This window comes from Telopea speciosissima, chromosome 3 (genome assembly GCF_018873765.1).
Source record: "Telopea speciosissima isolate NSW1024214 ecotype Mountain lineage chromosome 3, Tspe_v1, whole genome shotgun sequence".
Classification (NCBI taxonomy): Eukaryota; Viridiplantae; Streptophyta; class Magnoliopsida; order Proteales; family Proteaceae; genus Telopea; species Telopea speciosissima.
In genome coordinates, this window is record NC_057918.1 from 16,492,349 (window position 1) to 16,510,378 (window position 18,030).

At 39.9% G+C, this 18,030-nt stretch overlaps 1 protein-coding gene across 1 annotated transcript; it reads left to right on the forward strand.

Moving 5' to 3' along the window:
• The first annotated feature begins 685 nt into the window (after positions 1–685).
• LOC122654897 lies at positions 686–14,156 on the forward strand. The gene is made up of 11 exons (XM_043849160.1): positions 686–794; positions 1,214–1,277; positions 1,476–1,623; positions 2,588–3,102; positions 7,937–8,273; positions 8,555–8,667; positions 8,742–8,807; positions 8,979–9,069; positions 9,223–9,290; positions 13,686–13,723; positions 13,855–14,156. Exons 1-11 carry the CDS (start codon positions 763–765, stop codon positions 14,039–14,041), a joined length of 1,659 nt encoding a protein of 552 aa, XP_043705095.1. The 5' UTR covers positions 686–762; the 3' UTR covers positions 14,042–14,156.
• The last annotated feature ends 3,874 nt before the right edge of the window (positions 14,157–18,030 follow it).

The following is an 18,030-nucleotide window of genomic DNA, read 5'->3' on the forward strand; positions in this document are numbered from 1 at the left end:
TACGTCGTCCTATGCATTTAAAAAATGAGACACATGTGATTAGTATTGGTTTGTTTCATAATCAATTGACTGTTAGATTTTATTTTGGGTAAAAAACTTAGCTTAATCTTAAAATTGTAAATTTTTACGTTCAATAGATAAGTAATCTTGATTGTTTTGGTAAATCAATAGATAATTGGATATTAAATAAAATTTGCTAAATGTAAACAATAAATTGTAAAACATAATCTAACATAGGGCCGGTCCGAGCTGGGCTTAGTCCGAGGCCTCAACCCTGGTCGAGCCCAACCCTGATCCAGGGTTGAGGCTTCAGGCTAAGCCCAACCTGTTCTTTGTTGGATTTACAGAACAGGTTCGTTCCAATTGGGCCCAAAATTATTAACTAGAATTGATTTTAATAGCAAAACCGATAAAACAATTCAACTGGAATCGTTTTATCCATCTAACAAAAAATGGTTTATTAATTGATTTCAATTTAGGATAATAGGACCATTTAACAAACGATTCGCTTTTGGTTTCTACGCTTCACACTTTGAACCAAACAGAAACCGAACCAATTCACACTTTGACTCAGCAGCCTTAGTCTGGTTCAGTTGAGGATCTGGTCCATTAAACTGTAATATTTGCCCTTCATTTTTAAATGGATTTGTTATGAAAAATAGAAATTTTTTTTTTCCAGAAATAAAATCGCTAATACTTGCGCCACTGAATCGACCCTGGTCTACGAACTATCCTTTCTTTCGTCCGGAAGAAAGGGTACAGATGATTACTTGCAGTTGCAGGAGCTTCAGCAGGCAATATTCAAACTCTCTTAAATTTTACTCTACTTGTCTGTACATATTTTTGAATGCATCATAATTGGTTTGCTTCGTTCTGTCCAAAGTTTTATATGCAACTAGGGCGGAAACACTGGCATCTTCCAACTGTTCCCGGTGTTTGAGACAGTAGTTTCATTTTCTTTTATTTACCGAATAAAGAAGAGAAAGAGATTTCGGACCAATATGAGCACTACCAAGAACAGTTGATAATGTCTAGTGAACACAAACTCATGTAGTGGACTCACCTGCAATTTTATCGTATTTATTTTTTTCCTGCGAATCGAAATGATGTTTGTATTAATTGTTGTTGCTTACTTTATTGTTTCCTTTTCATAAATTTACATTCCTTCGTGTTAGATTTTAATGCCCCATCTCATATTCTATTCTATTTGCAGAGTTGATCGTGTTTGGAAAGCTGCAAATACGTATGTTCTGTCTAGGCCCTTAGACTCCTTTCAGGTTCTCTGTATGTTTCTCATTTATGTGTCAAATTGTAGTTTCATGTGGACTAAGAAAATTTTGTGTACGTCAAAGAAACTGTAGATTAATGCTAAATATATTCAAGAACCCGAGATTTTATTTTCATTCTAATAGCTTTCTGTTGCGAGCATTATATAGACATTTCTTTTTGATCTGTTTATTGGATATATGTGACAGAGGTGCAATACCTTTTCTGGGTTGACTTATTATACTAGGAAGATGGGTGGGCGAAATGATGGAAGAAATGTTATGGACCCGCATAAGAAGCGGAAAGGAGTGACTGCTGTGTGGAGGCCAGTCTCTACTCAATCAATTCCTTTTGAAGGTCTGTCACCCACTCTGTACTCAGTACTATGCCTATGAAGGTTTGTTGGATTAGAGCATTTTTAGTTGTAAATTTTTTTGAGAGGTGTTTGGTTAGGAGCATTTAATTTCCTTATCATGTGTTAACTAGAGGCACTGCTATTTCTTTTTGTTCTAAGGAATAAACATATCCAATACTTCTCGCTCCCAACCCGGGCCCATAACGAGCTTCAAAGCGAAGAATCACCATCTTGAGCGAGAAGCATGAAAGCTGTTGCTTTTTGTCTTTGCTTGGGTTCTAAGCAATCATTAAGTTAGAACCTAGTCCATTCATACATCAGATTCTCACTGTTGCTGACAGAAAATTCTCCAATCAGCACTTGGAGTACTACAAACTGAAAATCCAGCTTATGGGATGGGGTTTCTTGGTGGAGAAAGTACCGAAGGATTAGTAGACTAGCCTCTTCAGAGGTTCTAAAGCACACAGGACAGATCCATTTGTACCTGAAACAGAGATAAATTTGTACCGTATTTTCTGAACCCCCCTCCCTTCAATCAAAGCCATGTTTGTATCAATGAATTTCCTTTATGCTTTCCTGCACATTACAACTATTGCCCTGGATTTAATTTATTTGTTTATTTATTCTATTGTTGGCTTAGATTTTGTCTCAATGTGACAAGAACTTGCTACCCATTGTAACCATTGCACACAGAGTGTCCCTCTAATTGTATCTTAATCAATTGAAGATTTGAAAATAATTTTGAGAGTCAGCTTGCACTTATCTTAATGTCAATTTTAGAGCAAAAGAAAATAATTGTATGACCCCGTACATCGTCAGCATATGATTTAAAATATTTATTTATGTTCATTGGCCTTGCTATTGGTTGACTTTACAAAGCATTATACTATTGGTGTAGATAGTAGGCATATAGTGTCTATGGTTACGTTCACTGCTACAACTAAGTTAGCTGATGTGAATTCTCAGGATGCTCAGCAAAGGATGTGAATATCGAGACGGGAGCTCATTATGGTGAAAAGTTAGAAGTTGGTGCTCAAGTTCAAAAATTGGATTGTTGCAGTTCTACTCCTGTGCCGAATGTTAAAGTTTTAAAGACTGAAGGTGAAACAATACATGAACTTGTTGAATCATTGACTTCTAAGTTGTGTTATGATCAGGATGTAGCTCCAGAGGAAGACACAGCAACACCTTCTACAACTGTAAAGGTGGAGCTTGTAGCTCTGGAGGAAGACAATACAACGCCTTCTGCAAATGTAAGAGTAGAGTCATTGTACCCGAGTCTGTTTAATCCTCATGATACAGAACCTGGTGAGACTACAAACAAAGAACAAGTTAAAGAGGACAGAGCTCTCAAGTCAGATTTAGAAGAGAGTATTAATTTGGTGGAGAGTGAAAGGCATTCAGTTACAGTTGAGGTAAGTTCATTAAGTTGTGCAGAGTTTACATTTCCCTTTTTTTTTTTTTCTCTTGTTGTGTCTTCTGTGCACTGATGAGTTTGGGTTGATTTCCAGGAGATGTAATTATGTGGCACTTTAGTATCTGCCTAGTTATTCCTGTCCCCGATCACTTCTAGTAAAGGAATTCTTTCGTAAACCGATTCCATTGTTTGTCTATCTGAAAAGGCACAATGCATTTATTGCAATGCAAAATCTGTTTTAAAACTTGCAATGTTGATTTTGTTTACTGCTAATGATATTTGAAGACAACTTGGATGATGCAGAGGGCTTAGAAGGGGTAACTGTATTATACTGATCCTTATATGAAGGTTCCTAACCGGGAATAATGGTTTGCATCTTAGGAGAGAAGGTTGGACAAGAATGAAGCAGTTTAGTAGGTGTAGTCGTGGGTTTCTATTGGTTTGTTGGGGCTATTATTTGTTACTGGGCTTTATTAATTGAAGACCACATTGGTAGTCTAGTTATGGTCAATATTTTGAGTATTTTCCCACTTTAGCTATTTATAAGATAGCTAAAGAGCGGGAAAGGAAGAGTGGAGATCTCGACCGTGCTAGATATTTTAACAGTGAAGATGGTAAATTACTAACAAGGGATGAGGACATTAAGAAGAGCTGGGAATGTTATTTCTGCAGCCTAGTAAATGAAGACACTTTGAATAATAATGTTCCGGAAGACTGCATTACCCATGAAGTAATGTAGTCCTAGATTGGTAGAAGACCAACTACGAGCCAGTAAACCAGGATCTGCTATGAATAGGGTAGTTCGGGTAGGTCAAAATAGGGTTTTTGGTGAAATTAGGGTTAGGGTTTTGGGTTGCTTGAAAAGAAATCAATGGAGTTTTAGGGTTTAGGATGAGTGGATGGTACTAGGGTTTGGATCGGTTGCTAATGGGGCTGTGATGGTAATTCGATTCTAGTTTGGTATGGTTCTGATGGTTGGATTGGTTTGTGAAGAATTTGGGTAATGGGATGATCTCCAGAAATAGGTGGGATGTTGTGGTTTGAATGAGGTAATGGGAAAACAGCTTGGTTCGAGTATTCCAATTGGGCAGAAGAATACTCGATTGAATTATATGAAGGTGTTGTTAGTAGAATGGTTTGTTAAGAATTTTGGGAGATGGGTGGGAAAATTAGGGTTTTGGGGTGGTTTGGAGGATTAGGAGAAGAATGGGTATTCTCAAGTTTCTCATCTTTAAAAAGAGCATTCCCTTCTATATATCTGCAATTCCAATTCTTTCCTCAATAGTCATGTCACTACGAGCTTTCCTTGGTTGATTAAGAAAACCTTGGGGATGTAGAGGATTAGGAGAAGAAGATTGGGGATGGGCTAGGTTACGGCACTCGAAAGACCGCTGAGTGATTTCTTGATGCAACAGATTGGCGCCGTCTGTGGGAATGACGCTAGCCATCACCTCTACTAGCTTGTTTCCATATCTGATTAAGCATGGCACGCAGGAAGACCGCTCCCTCCACCAATAATGCCCTGAGGGAGGGGAACGGATCACCTCCTCCAGAGAGTTCACGTCGCAGAGCCACAGATCGTGTCTCTCAGGAGAGGGAGGTCCCAGAGAACCAGCAGGTTGGGGGAGTCAACCTCAACCCAAAAGTAGCCATTGAAGCCCCCATGGAGCTAGTACCTGATCCTAATGCACCAGCCACTGTGGGTCAGATCAACGACCTGCAGCATCAGATCCTTGACGACCAACGACTCTTCTGCGAATACCTCAGGCAGAAGGCGGTGACCCACCGTCGTAGGCAGGAGCAGAGGCGGGAGCAAAGCCCTAGGAGATCACCTCCCAGGGGTGATAGGTCCGAGAGGCACACTAGGCAATAGGGAGAACTCTCCCAACATCCAAGGAGAATGGCGGACCTCCCAGCATGGTCGGACAGGGGGAGAACACCATCACATCGATCCGTGGTACCTAACCCTGAAGGGTCCATTCGGAGGTCGGTGTTTAATGGTCGACTAGAAGGAAGTCATGTACCAGAGTGAAGCCGGACTTACCGTGAAGAAAGCCCCTCGCGTTCAAGGCAAGATTCATTACGGCGTGACCCTTCACTGTCCTGCCAACAGTCAAGGCGGGAGGGGACCTCTAAGAGAGGACGAGCTCACAGTGAACGACCAATAAGGCGTGATGAACAAGCACGGGATGAAGAGTTAGACAAGAGACTCCGAGAGTTGGACGAGAAACTGGAAGGGTTGAAGAAGCAAACCAAGGGTGAGACACACTCAATCCCTGGGCAACACCCCTTCTCAGAAGAGGTCATGTTAGCCTCACTGCCATCCAGGTTCAGGTTGCCTACCTTTGAACTCTACAGTGGCACCACCGACCCTAATGACCATATCAACAATTTCAATGGCATGATGACGCTATATGGTGGATCGGACGTGGTATCCTGTCGAGCATTCCTAGCATCCCTCAAGGGTGCGGCAACCTCATGGTTTTCTAGACTACAACCACGGTCGATCGGATCGTTTGCAGAGCTATGTGAACAGTTCGTGACCCGCTTCCAGAGTAGCGTCAAACAGAAGAAGACCACGGTTATTTGTTGAACGTGATCCAAAACCTTGGGAAGTCCCTCAGGGAGTATGTTAGCAGGTTCACCAAGGAATCCCTGGAAGTCCGCGACCTAGATGATCAGACCCAACATGCAGCCCTAGCAGGGGGCATCAGAGGCATGGAACTAATCAAGGACTTGGCACGTCATGAGACCAAGACCATGAAAGAGCTCCTAGAGCGATGTAATGAGTTCGCCAACATGGCCGAAATAGTGCTGTTACGGACGAAGGCTATTGAAGGCAAGACCTAAGACAACAAGAGGTCAGCACCAGATGACCGCAAGGAGAATAAAAGATTAAGGACTGAGCGACGACAGGAGAAAGGCAATCGCCCATCGGGAAAAAGTAATCGTCGATCAGAGAGAGGTGAGACGGCAAGCAGCCCAGAGTTCACACCCCTCAACACCACCAGGTCACAGATCCTCATGCAGATACAGGACCGTGACCTAATCAAATGGCCACGACCCATGCTGGTAGGACCTGAGAAGCGTAACCCACACAAGTACTGCCTCTTCCACAAGGACTATGAGCATGACACAGAGGAATGCTATCAACTCAAGAAAGAGATAGAAAATCTTGGGAGAGCAGGGAGTTTGAACAAGTACGTGAAGGGGAGACGTGATGGCCATTCGGGCCAAGGAGATCGAGGACGTGACCGAGAAAGAGAACCAAGGAAGGAAGAAAGAAGAGTGGACCACGATAGGGAGAGAGACCGCACTGATGAAAGAAGAGATGTAGCAGAACCCAGCAGCACCAAGGGAGCCCCCATCCTCACCATACTTGGAGGACCGGGGCAAGAATCAACCAGGAAGGCTAAAGCCCATGCCAGGTTTGTGGGAATAGCAGAGAAGCCAAGCAAGATAGCGAAGACTGAGACGGTGATCTCCTTCTCGGATGATGACTTGGAAGGTGTGAGCTTTCCACATGAGGACGCCCTGGTAGTACAGGTGGAGATAGCCAACCGACCCGTGTGGATGACAATGACCCCTTTTTATAGTGACATAATGACGTGTCACTTTCAAATAATTTTTGAAAATCCTTTTATACCCCTAACTTAAAGAACTTTTGAGAATAAGACAAGGGGCAATTGAAAGAAAGTTTCAAGTTCTAAATACACCTATAGAGGTGTCATTTAGACCTCCCATACCAAAAAGATACATGTTTTGTTCTTGATCATTGTTTAAATGTTGACTTATTTGGATGTTGATTTCCAGAAAAAAGTAGTGGCATCTGTGTCCATGATACAAGTAGCAATGGACAACACAACACCATCATATTGATTGACTCTTTTCCTAATTCAATGATGCTTAAAGGGAACTGTCCTGGGGACCACAGGGTCAGCCACTTAGACGACCCCCAAATTTTTACTGGGGCCTCATGGAATGAAATATTCCCTAAAAAAAGCAATGAAATACGAGACACCATGTAATGCAATGCAATGGGGAGGGTTTCACCAGATAGCCGACCCAGGGTCCTCCTAGCATTGCTTGTGCTTAAATATGCTTAAACAAACAAATGGCAAGAACTATAAAGCAAATTTTATGAATGAAAATCAATTTCCTGGAAATTTTTTTCCCACTGAAGCATAAGACCCTAGTAAAAAATCTTGATGTTTACACAAATTTCATATTTTTCATAATCGTTCACATTTTAGAATATTTTCATGAACTTTCACTTATTAGTTCCGCTTCCATAGTTTATCAAGATTTTGCTGAAATTGATGTTGAAAATACCTGTACTAATGTTCCAATCCATTATTTTTTAAGGATCAAGTCCTACATTTATACAGTTTATCCTATTAATCTTTGAGACAAGATTTCCACGAAATGGGTTTTGGACTAAATTTACAGCCTCAAACGTAGACTCTTTTTCTTCCTTCTTGTAGTGCATTTAATTTGGTGCAGTAGCAACGACCAATTTCACCACTTCCAGGACAATTCTGTCATTCACACAATTAGTAAAATGCTTGACTTTCGTTGATCCTCGGGGGAAGTTTTGAAAATAGACATACATTGTTCTTTAGATTCAACTATATTTGCCAAAGGGGAAAGAATTCCACATCTGTTCTATAAAAATGTTTATGTGAACATAGTATTGATTACACTGAATATTGAATGCATGTTAATCAGATGTTATTCATTGTCTCATGTACTGCATTATCCTTAATTAGATGTTATTCTTTTGAGGTCATTTGTACAGCATCCTTACTCCTGAGTGTTCAGGTTGCTAATTCGAAGTTTTAATGCAATTTTTTCCTCTATCTTTTCTTTAACAAAAAGGCTAATTCTTTTCTGTATGCATGTGTGAAATGCAGGCAATTAAGAGCCCAAGTCTTGATTACTCTCACTTTGTGTCACTTCCGTTGGCTATTCATCCTGTACTGGTAGATAAGCTTATTAATTTTCAGAACTCTGTGCTGGGAAATTGCAGTACTAAACAAGACGAAAATCTGAAGAGTGATTCAAATGGGGATACTTCAGAAGACGGAGAAGATAAGGATGATCCATTAGATGCAGGACGCGATGTTGCTATTAATCTTAAAGTTGAAGATGCTAGTGAACATGTTAAAGTGCAGATAAATAAAATTCCTTTCGTTAGTTATCCGCCTAAAGCATCAAAATCTTCTATCTTAACTGGTATACTTATGAGTCCTAATAATTTAAAATTAGATGTTTAGAATGCTTAATGTTTCATTTGTTAATGTGTATGTGTATATGTAATATTTAGGATGTTAGCAGTTTATGTCTTCTTGGGGTAGGGTGTGTGTTTTGTAGTTTTGCAATGTTCATCCATCTGTTAACACTTTGTGTTAGTGAGGGGCTTGTTTTCTTTTCCATTTTTAGAGTTCGCATTGCAATTATTTCATTGTCCCTTTTTATTATGGTTTAATTACCAAAGAACCTTTGTCACCTGACAGATTCAGGAATCGACAAATCCATATTTATTAAGCCAAAAACATTTCACCTAACTGTACTAATGCTGAAATTGTGGAACAAGGAGCGTGTTGCTGCAGCTAGTGAAGTTTTGCAGGTAAAGATCTGTTTAAAAAAAGATTGACCAAAGTGGATCACTAAATGATACAACATTGTATATTTCCTCTGCAGAGAGTCTCTCCTAAAGTATTGGATGCCTTGGATGGCCGGCCCATTTCTGTGAGGCTTAAAGGGCTGGTAAGATCCTTTGCTTTGCTGATTTGTATCGTGTAGATCAAGGTTTGATTTGCATTCTAGACTGTTTCCAGAGAGAGAGAGAGAGAGAGAGATCCTTTTTCTCCCTTATTATTATGTATGTGATTTCTTCATATATAAACTAGAAGGCTTTTGGCTTTTATGATCAAGTAGGAGTGTATGAGGGGTTCACCGGCAAAGGCTCGAGTTCTATATGCTCCAGTTGAAGAAATTGGAGGCGAAGACCGCCTCCTCCGTGCTTGTCGTATCCAAATAATTCTCAAAGCATATCTTTCTGTTCTTGATTTTTCACTTAGAATGCACGTACAAGTACGAAGCATACAAATTTGGCTATTATCTAGTTGTGGTTGTAAATGTTACTCTGTTCTATTTCTTTGGAATTCCTGAGCTTTCTTAGAAGTCATTATTGATGCCTATGTTGAAGCTGATCTTGTTCTTGAGAAGGATGCGCAGCAGAAGTTAAAGGTATGATGTTACAGACTTACAGCATTCTCTTTGTCCTTGTATCCTTTAGTCTGGTTTGATAATATTTGGCTGTGATTTTGCTTTGATGGTGATGGAATGGTTTGTTTGGAGCCCAATTGCCAGTGTCTTTACTTTCTCTACCATAGATGCTTGCATCTGCCTCTTCTATTCCACAACCAAACAGTCACACCTTTCTAAAATGTCTTCCCTTCCAACTGCAACTGTTGTATTTATGGCGTGGACACCCTATACTGTTAGAGACAGCAGCCCTGATGCTCATCAGTGTGGGTAGGGATGGCAACTGGAGGGGCTTAGGGTGTATTTCACTGATACCTCACATGACCTTTATAAATAATTGCTAAATCCTTAACCTATCCACCTTTAGAGACTTGCATGGAGCACAGCAATTTTACATGGTAACCAGGGTGGGCACCAGTGGAGTGAGGTGGGGTCGGGCAGGTGCATGGGTTTGTTGAATACCATACCCAACCCTAAGCAGGTAATGGTCATACAACACCCAAACCGTGGGGCAGGGGGTGGCGCCTGCTTAACATTCCTAATTGCCATCGTAGGCAAAAAGATACTGTTTGTCACTTTCTCCCAAACATTTTTTTTCCTCAACCGAGGTGTCTTATGGTCATAGATTTCTGTATCCTGTGAGAGAAATTGATGTTCCTAATTGTCTTTTTACTAGGTTACTGTATGAAATAGTCGTTCTTCAATATTCATTAGTTAATGTCAACAATATTTCCAGTTTGTTTTGTTTGATGGTATTTTTGATCTGAGTGGAAGGTATTTCTTATATTAGCATATGTTCAGTATCCTTCCTCCCTCTTCTTTATAAGATTCAACAACAATAACAACAACGTAACCTTATCCCAACTAAATGGGGTCGGTTACATGGATCCTAGCTCTCTATTCGAAGTCATACCTGATACAAGACCTACGCTATGCATGTCTTTTCTCACCACTTCTCCTATGGTTATTTTAGGCTTCCCCCTTGCTCTTTTAGTTCCTTCAATCTGTATCAAGTCACTCCTCTGTACTGTAGCATCTGAGGCCTCCGGTGCACATGGCCATGCCACCTCAAAAGACATTCTCGTAGCTTATCATGTATCGGAGCTACTCTCAAATAATCTCTAATATGGTCATTCCATACTTATCCTTCCTAGTTTTGCCACTCATCCATCTCAACATTCTCATTTCCACAAGTTTATCTATTTGACGCTTCTTAATTGCCCAACATTCCGCACCATACATCATAGCCGGTCGTATGACAGTCCTATAAAATTTTCCTTTAAGCTTTAAAGGAATAACACCGATCACATAACTGCAGACACACCTCTCCAATTCATCCATCCTATTTTAATTCTATTAGCAACATCATCCTCTATATCACATTCTTTACTTATGATTGAGCCTAGATACCTTAAATAATCACTTTGTGGAATCTCCCTCTCATCAATTTTCACCACCTTATTAACCGTCCTAGGAGCATCCCAATGCATGAGGCTCCTGGTACTGCAGGGTCTGGGAGGGGTTAATATACCCAGCCTTACCCCCTGCTTCGTAGGAGAGAGGCTGTTTTCCAAGTTTTGAACCAGTAACCAATAGGTTACACTAGCATAACTTAATCGTTGCGCCAAGTCTTGTCCACTACCCCATTAAACGTCTTAGTGTAACTAAAGTTACACATCATATACTCCATGTTCTCCCTATTAATCCTCCAGGACCTAAATAACTCAATTTTCGCCCATTTCTACTTATCTTAAAACCTTTTGATTCCAAGGTCAATCTCCATAACTCCAACTTGGCGTTAATCCCTATTTTTGTCTTGTCCACCAAAACAATATCATCAGCAAAAAGCACACCAAGGAACCTTGTCTTGAATGTCTCTGGTTAAATCATTCATGATAAGCGTAAACAAATAAGGGCTTAAGGCTGATCCTTGATGTAAGTATGTAAATCAATTGTAATTGGGAAATCATCACCTTGACCCCCCCATAGTTCTTATGCTAATCACCACGCTATCATACATATCTTTAAGTATGTCCACATATTTACTTGAAACTCTTCTCTTCTCTAGTGTATGCCAGATTAACTCTCTAGGGACTATGTCGTATGCTTTTTCTAGGTCAATAAAAACCACATGGAGGATCTTTCTTGGCCTCTCTAAATCTTTCCATGAGCCTCCTAAAGAGAGCTTCCATTGTGGATCTTCCTGGTATAAAAATTGGTTCTCCGAAATAGTAGTTTCTTGTCTCAGGGTGGGTTTCAATAACCCTCTCTCATATTAGTTATTGCAGCTTTGAATATCACCTTTATTTTTGTAAGTCGAAACCACAATGCTTCTCCATTTATCCATCATTTTCTTTGTGCTCATAATCTTATTAAACAACTTGGTTAGCCAAGATAACCACAAATTCCTAAGCTCTTCCACACTTCTATTGTGACCCTGTTTGGACTTGGTGCCTTGCCTACCTTCGTCTTTCTTAAAACTTTTTTGTTACCTCAAACACCCTAATTTTGCGTATATATCTACGACATGTGGTATCTAAATGAGTAATTCAGTTTTCTGGTGCACTATTACTCGAAATGACTTCAGTTAGTAGGCTGTAGAAATACTCTTTCTATCTCGCCTTAATGTCCTCATCTCTTTTTATTAGTACTCTACCATCATTACTTTTAATACATCTAACATAGTCGAAATCTCTACTCTTCCTTTCCCTCATTCTAGCTATCTTATAGATAGCTTTTTTCCCTTCCTTTGTGTTCAGATTGTTATAAAGATCTTCATATTTCTTCGCCCTTGCTTTCCTCACAATCTTCTTAGCCTCATTTTTTGCAAGTTTATACTTTTTTAGATCTCTACCTCCTTAGTCCTTTGCATGTCTTAAAACTAGCTTTCTTAGTCTTAATGGCTGGTTGAACCTCGTCATCCCACCACTAAGTCTCCCTAGGGGATTGATTGTTTCCTTTTGATTCCCCTAGGTCCTCTTTACCAACCTTCTTAATACAATTTGTCATCTTGTTCCACATCGTATTAGTGTCTCCCTCAAAGTCCCACTTTCCTTGTTTGATCACTTTATCAGTAAATGAATTCAAGTAATCTCTTTTTAAATCCACCACCTTATCTTAGGGCAAATAGGCTCCCTTAACTTACGATTCTGCATAATAATACACATATCCATGACCGCCAATCTATGTTGAGTGGTCAAGCTCTCCCTAGGTATAACCTTACAGATCTTACAAAAAAATCTATCAGACATTCTAGTTAGGAAGAAATTTATTTGGTTGATATGATGCCCACTTTTGTAGGTAACTTTTTCAAAGTGTTCACAATAGATTAATCATAAGCCACAACAAAATCTAAAACTGAGATCCCCTCCTCATTCCTCTCTCCAAGACCATAATCTTCATGTACACCTTCATAGCCTCTATGATCTCTCCCCACATGTCCGTTTAGATCACCCCCAAGAATAATCCTTTCTCCTTGACTAAAACCTTGCACTAATCCATAATGCTTCAAGATGCTAGTCTAACCCTATGCTTATGGACTAGCTTCTTTACCTGCACTTGTCCACAGCACGAGAACCCTTGCCTACTTGACACAGCATCCGGTGCCAACACGGCGCGTCGCTTATTGGGGGCTGATTTAATTGTTTCAGAAGTGCTGTTCGCCTGTTCCATGCAATATTTGTTCATTACCTACCTGGAGATACTCTAGTTTGCAGCATCCTTGGCATGTATCCAAGTGATGTTATCTCTGGCACTGAGACACTATTCATGCCTAAGTTCTATCAATTTTTCTATATATACAGAAGAATGAGGCCCCTGAGGAGACAACTTCTTTCTTTTTCTCATTGTTTTTCTTTCGAGGACATTGATATTTGCATTGATGTTGCAGAATGCCGTAAGAATCAGAGGTCTTTGACATTTACACATCCATTGAATAACAGTGCATGTTGTACATAATGTTTACCTATATTTGAAAGGGGGAAAAAAATAAAGAACGGGTGGACAAGGGATGGCTACCAATGTTTTTGTTTCTGTATTTGCTAGTGGCAGTCATTTAATTTCTGCTGTTTGGTGCCTCATGAAACATCTCAATGGCTTTCAACAATGAGTCATATTCTTCCCTCCATATTCTATAGATCGCTTACACCTGTGAACCAGTGCCCTCAATATGCAGGGATGGAATATCTTGTCACTCTCAAAAGTTTAATTTGCCATTTAGTTTCAGAAATTTTTAGTGATTGCCATGTTATGAGATAATGGATTGTTGCTGGATAGTTGGATTACATTTATCTTGTTAGTATGTTTACTGGTTTACCTCAATGCATGAAAACTCTACCTCCATTTACAAATAACTTGTGTTGTGCTGTTGAATGGCAGTTGCATGCTACAGTGATGAATGCAAGACATAGGAAAAGGTATTTTTACAGTGTTAATGTTTCTTTATTTTCTTTTTAGTTCTGAAATTTTATACTCATGATATTGGGGTTTGAGGCCCCCCTCGGATGCTTTCTAAGAATGGCTATTCTATGGGAATTGAAATATTCAGGAAGACAAGGACAAAAAAGTTTGATTCATTCGATGCACGGGGCATTGTCAAACAACATGGGTCTGAGGAATGGGGGGAGTATCTTATCCGTGAAGCACATCTGTCGCAAAGGTTTGTGTTTGATGAAAATGGATATTATCACTGCTGTGCTTCAATTCCCTTTCCTGAGAACATGCAAATAGAATGATTTTCCACCTTGGAAGGAATCTGGAGGTTCTGTTTTTCATTCAGTATGTAGAAAACCAGAGAAGGGTTTATCTGGATTTTTTTAATAAACATTTTATGTTTATGTGCATTGTTTAGGGATGTTATTAGTTGATATTGTTATTATGTTCCTTGCTGCATACGATAATATACAGTTGTCACATAATCCGCAGCCTTAACAAGTGGCTGTTGGTTCAACTTAAGTCTCCGATGTGCAGAGTAAATTTTCTGATTGCACCATTTTTTTCCTCTCTTTTTCTAGGGGTCTGAGGTGGGGGGGGGGGTTATTCAATTATTCCATGGTTTATTCATTTTTTCCTGATGAGAATAATATTCTAGAGGTTGGGCTGTTGGTTAGTTTATTAAAATTCCAATTTTCTATTTCTGAATAGGACATAGAACCTAGGCACTACAGTTGCCCTTTACCTTCCTTGAAGATCAGTGATATGCTGATCTTATCAAGCTGGTCCCTACTCCCTACTGCTGAAATGTGATGTGTCAGCATAGAGTATTGGGATTCATTATTAAATGGGTCCTTCACCCGCTTGTTTTTCTTTTTTTCGGTGGGGTAGGGTGGGGTGGGGTTATAATTAAACTGACCATTTTTTTTTAATTATGAAAAGAGAGAGGGATGGGTATGCTAGCGGTATACCATATGCTAGCACCCTATGTGTCTATCTCTCTCTTTCCTTCTTTAAATTGACTCCCTTACCCTTCAAAGGGGGAAGAAAGAGATAGACACATAAGGTGCTATCATAAGGCATACCACTAGCATATCCAACCATTCTCTTATGAAAAACAAAGAACTCACTAACAATATTTACTAGCATTGATAAATTCAACTTTCTCCTTCATGACCATTTTGGCCATACACTTCATAAGAGAAATAAGATTATGGAAAGACAAAAAAACATTGTGTTGGGTGCATGGGTTTAGTCTCACATCGGGTGTGTAAGTGTGGTGTGTGTTGTGTATATCAGCCATTCCGTGGTCTGCTAGATGACCTGTTAGCACATACCTCGATTCAATAAAATAAATAAAAAAAAAACTCTTGTACAATAGACTATAGGCCAATCCGGAGGAAATAGTTGAAGAGACCACTTACAAGGCTCCTAGGAATAGAGCTGAAGGTTGCTTGGCGAATGTCCTTAATCCTAGCAGCAATTTTTTTAATAAAAGAAACACAAAAAACTAGGAAATATTTGTCTTCGTGGCCCACCTAGTTTTGCCATGTGGTACGATAATGTGATACTTCCGAATTTTGGACAGGTAACACGGTCTGAACATGCCAAATTTTGTCTACAGTCATATACACACCCCTTCAATGTATAGGCATGCATCCTCTCCATGGTCCATGTCTTGAGTGGATTTTTATCCGTTCGAGTATTAGAGGTGCTGCTTCTGCATCGTGCGGCGCAACAGCGGTCATGTGTGCACAGTGGGGCTTGCTGTGCACACATGTCCGCTGCTGCACCACATGATGGCACAGCAGCAGATAAAAATCCATCTTGAATGTACCCTTTTGCAAGTCTTAGATCTTCAAAACTCTACTCTTTCTCCCTATGCTTAGTTCACTGCACTATGACTACCTTACCAATACTTTTGCTGAGTTGGAGTGAAGGGATAATTCTTATACAATCTTCTTTATCTACACCAAATCCTTCTCCCTCTCTGACAAAGATGCTAGCCCCCACACAAAGAGAAATTGTGGCCTAGGAGTAGCAAAGGAGAAGGATGATGAGGATGGTTTCTATGGAATAAGGGCATGACTGCCAAGTTTTGGGGTAGAGAGGTTTCGGGTGAAAAGTCGGTTTGCATGGGGGGCTAGGGTTGGGCTTGGGTTGCAAAGTGAGGAGAGTGATAGAGGGAGAGGGAAGTGAGATCTGGTTGGGAGGGGTTCACAGTTGGGGTAAGGGTCGTGGAGTTGTAGAGGGAGGGTGGGGGAGGGAAATATAAGCAAGGGATGGGGTGGGGGAGCAGAGGGCAGGGAGATACAGGGGAAAGGGTAGGTTAGATGCAAATGGCGGGGGGGTAGTGGCTATTGGGAGAAAGTAGAGAAGAGAGTGGGGTAGGTGCAACAACACCAGATCTTGACATGGATTGGAGGCTCAACGAGAGGGGGAGGGGGAGGGAGAGGGAGAGGGAGAAGGAAATGCAGAGCTCTCCCTATAAGATTCCATTCGGGGTGAATTTACAATTTATACCCCTCCACATCAACTCACCAAAATGATTTAAAAGAGTAGATAAAAATATAGTGAAGTGAACTACTTGACATGTGCAAGGACCCAATATTTTGCTGAAATATAATAAGAAATTGGAAAACAACATTCATTTAATATTGAGGAAGTTTTCCCAAAGTAGTGATGATATCTTCTTAATCATGGGTACTCTTGGATCCCATGGAGGACTCCAACCCTATGGCACACTCTATCATGTTCAAATGTGTTTCTTGTTCGTCCTCAATAAAAAATAAAATTTTTTTTTTTTAGGAATATGGGATTTATTGAAAATCAATAAAAATTTTGATATGCATTAAAAAAGAAATTTTTTTTTTTAAAAATTGAATTTATAAAAAGAAGGTTGAAAATTAAGAATTATTTCCAAATTCAGGATGTTGTTATTCCAAGATAGCGATGGTATCTTGATCATTGGTACTCTGGACACCAATGATGAACACTGTTTTATCATATGGTTAGATTCTTTCCCTCATTTAAATCATATTCAAATATAAAAATCAAATGGTAGAATCTAAAAATAAAAATAATAAAAAAAATTCATAAAATATTTTGCAGTGAAATAAAATACAACCTTGGCCATTTCCATGTTAGATTAGAAATTGACATGTGAGCATGACAATGGGATCCACCAGCTCAACATGCCATGTGGCAGATTCTATGGGCTAACCAAATAAATATTTCTATTTCTACATACAAGAATAAGGTGGGCAACTAGGACATAGAGTTGACATCCATACACAAATTAAACGAGTCGAGAAGATCAGAGAATAATAAAGATCTCGCATTATCATTTATTGAAGTCCCTCCACATGTTTTATTTCAAAACAATTCTCCAGCTTTTTAACTGGCCAATATGTTTAGCCATTTTCTCTCTCTCTCTCTCAAGGTCATGGTTTAAAAAATTGGGGTCTGAGAAGGGTCTCCAGCTTTTTAGTACATAAAATATTACAAACAAAAAAAACGTATCTAATGCAGAAGTTTTAACCATGCGGGATCTGAGAAGGGTCATAATGTACGTAATTTTACTAACTCTCAATTCAAAGCCCTAATCACTAGGTCACAATGGGCAACCATATCATTGCTTGTTCTGCCCTCTAACACCCATCAATATTAGAATAACCCAAAATGCTCCATGGCCAAATGGGATCAATCATGGCTGGGCTTAACTCTTCAAATCTGAGGTAGATCCTCAACACCAAACAACTAGAGCTAACCATTAAAGAGAGCGATGAGTTCTTTAGTTGAGGCACAACCTTACTGTCATGTCTCTATCGAACCTGGCATAGTTGATGGATGCTCACAGAGTTGTTCACAGACAACAAACCATACCCACACATTTAGACGAGTTGTCAAAATATGGATGTGATTATTAGCCCTACAAATCTTGGGCTGGGCCATCGAGTAATTGGGTAATTAATTATGGGGAAGGGATGCACATGAGATTCGTCAAATAGGGAGTGTTATAGTAATTTCGGATTGACATTTATGTTCATTTGCCAATATCTAATGCCCATATACATGGTGCATAAAAACTTGTCTCTGCGCCTGTGCAGGGGCCAATGGGAGCATCAATATGGACATAATTTCTGCCTTTTTTGGGGTGGGATAGTCATTTTGCCCCATCCTGTGTTTGGGCATAGGGGCCATGCTCTTGAAATTTTCCCCGAGTCCATCTACAGTGATTTGCGCCGTGATTGAGCGTTTGGAATAGTAAGTTTCATTATTAATTCCCATT

Excerpts from the sequence above, each read along its gene's own strand:
- LOC122654897 (XM_043849160.1), top strand. The coding sequence starts at position 763 with ATGATTACTTGCAGTTGCAGGAGCTTCAGCAG. Across the intron at positions 8,668-8,741 it reads CAGCTAGTGAAGTTTTGCAG|AGAGTCTCTCCTAAAGTATT; the intron begins GTAAAGATCTGT and ends TTTCCTCTGCAG. Across the intron at positions 13,724-13,854 it reads AATGCAAGACATAGGAAAAG|GAAGACAAGGACAAAAAAGT; the intron begins GTATTTTTACAG and ends TGAAATATTCAG.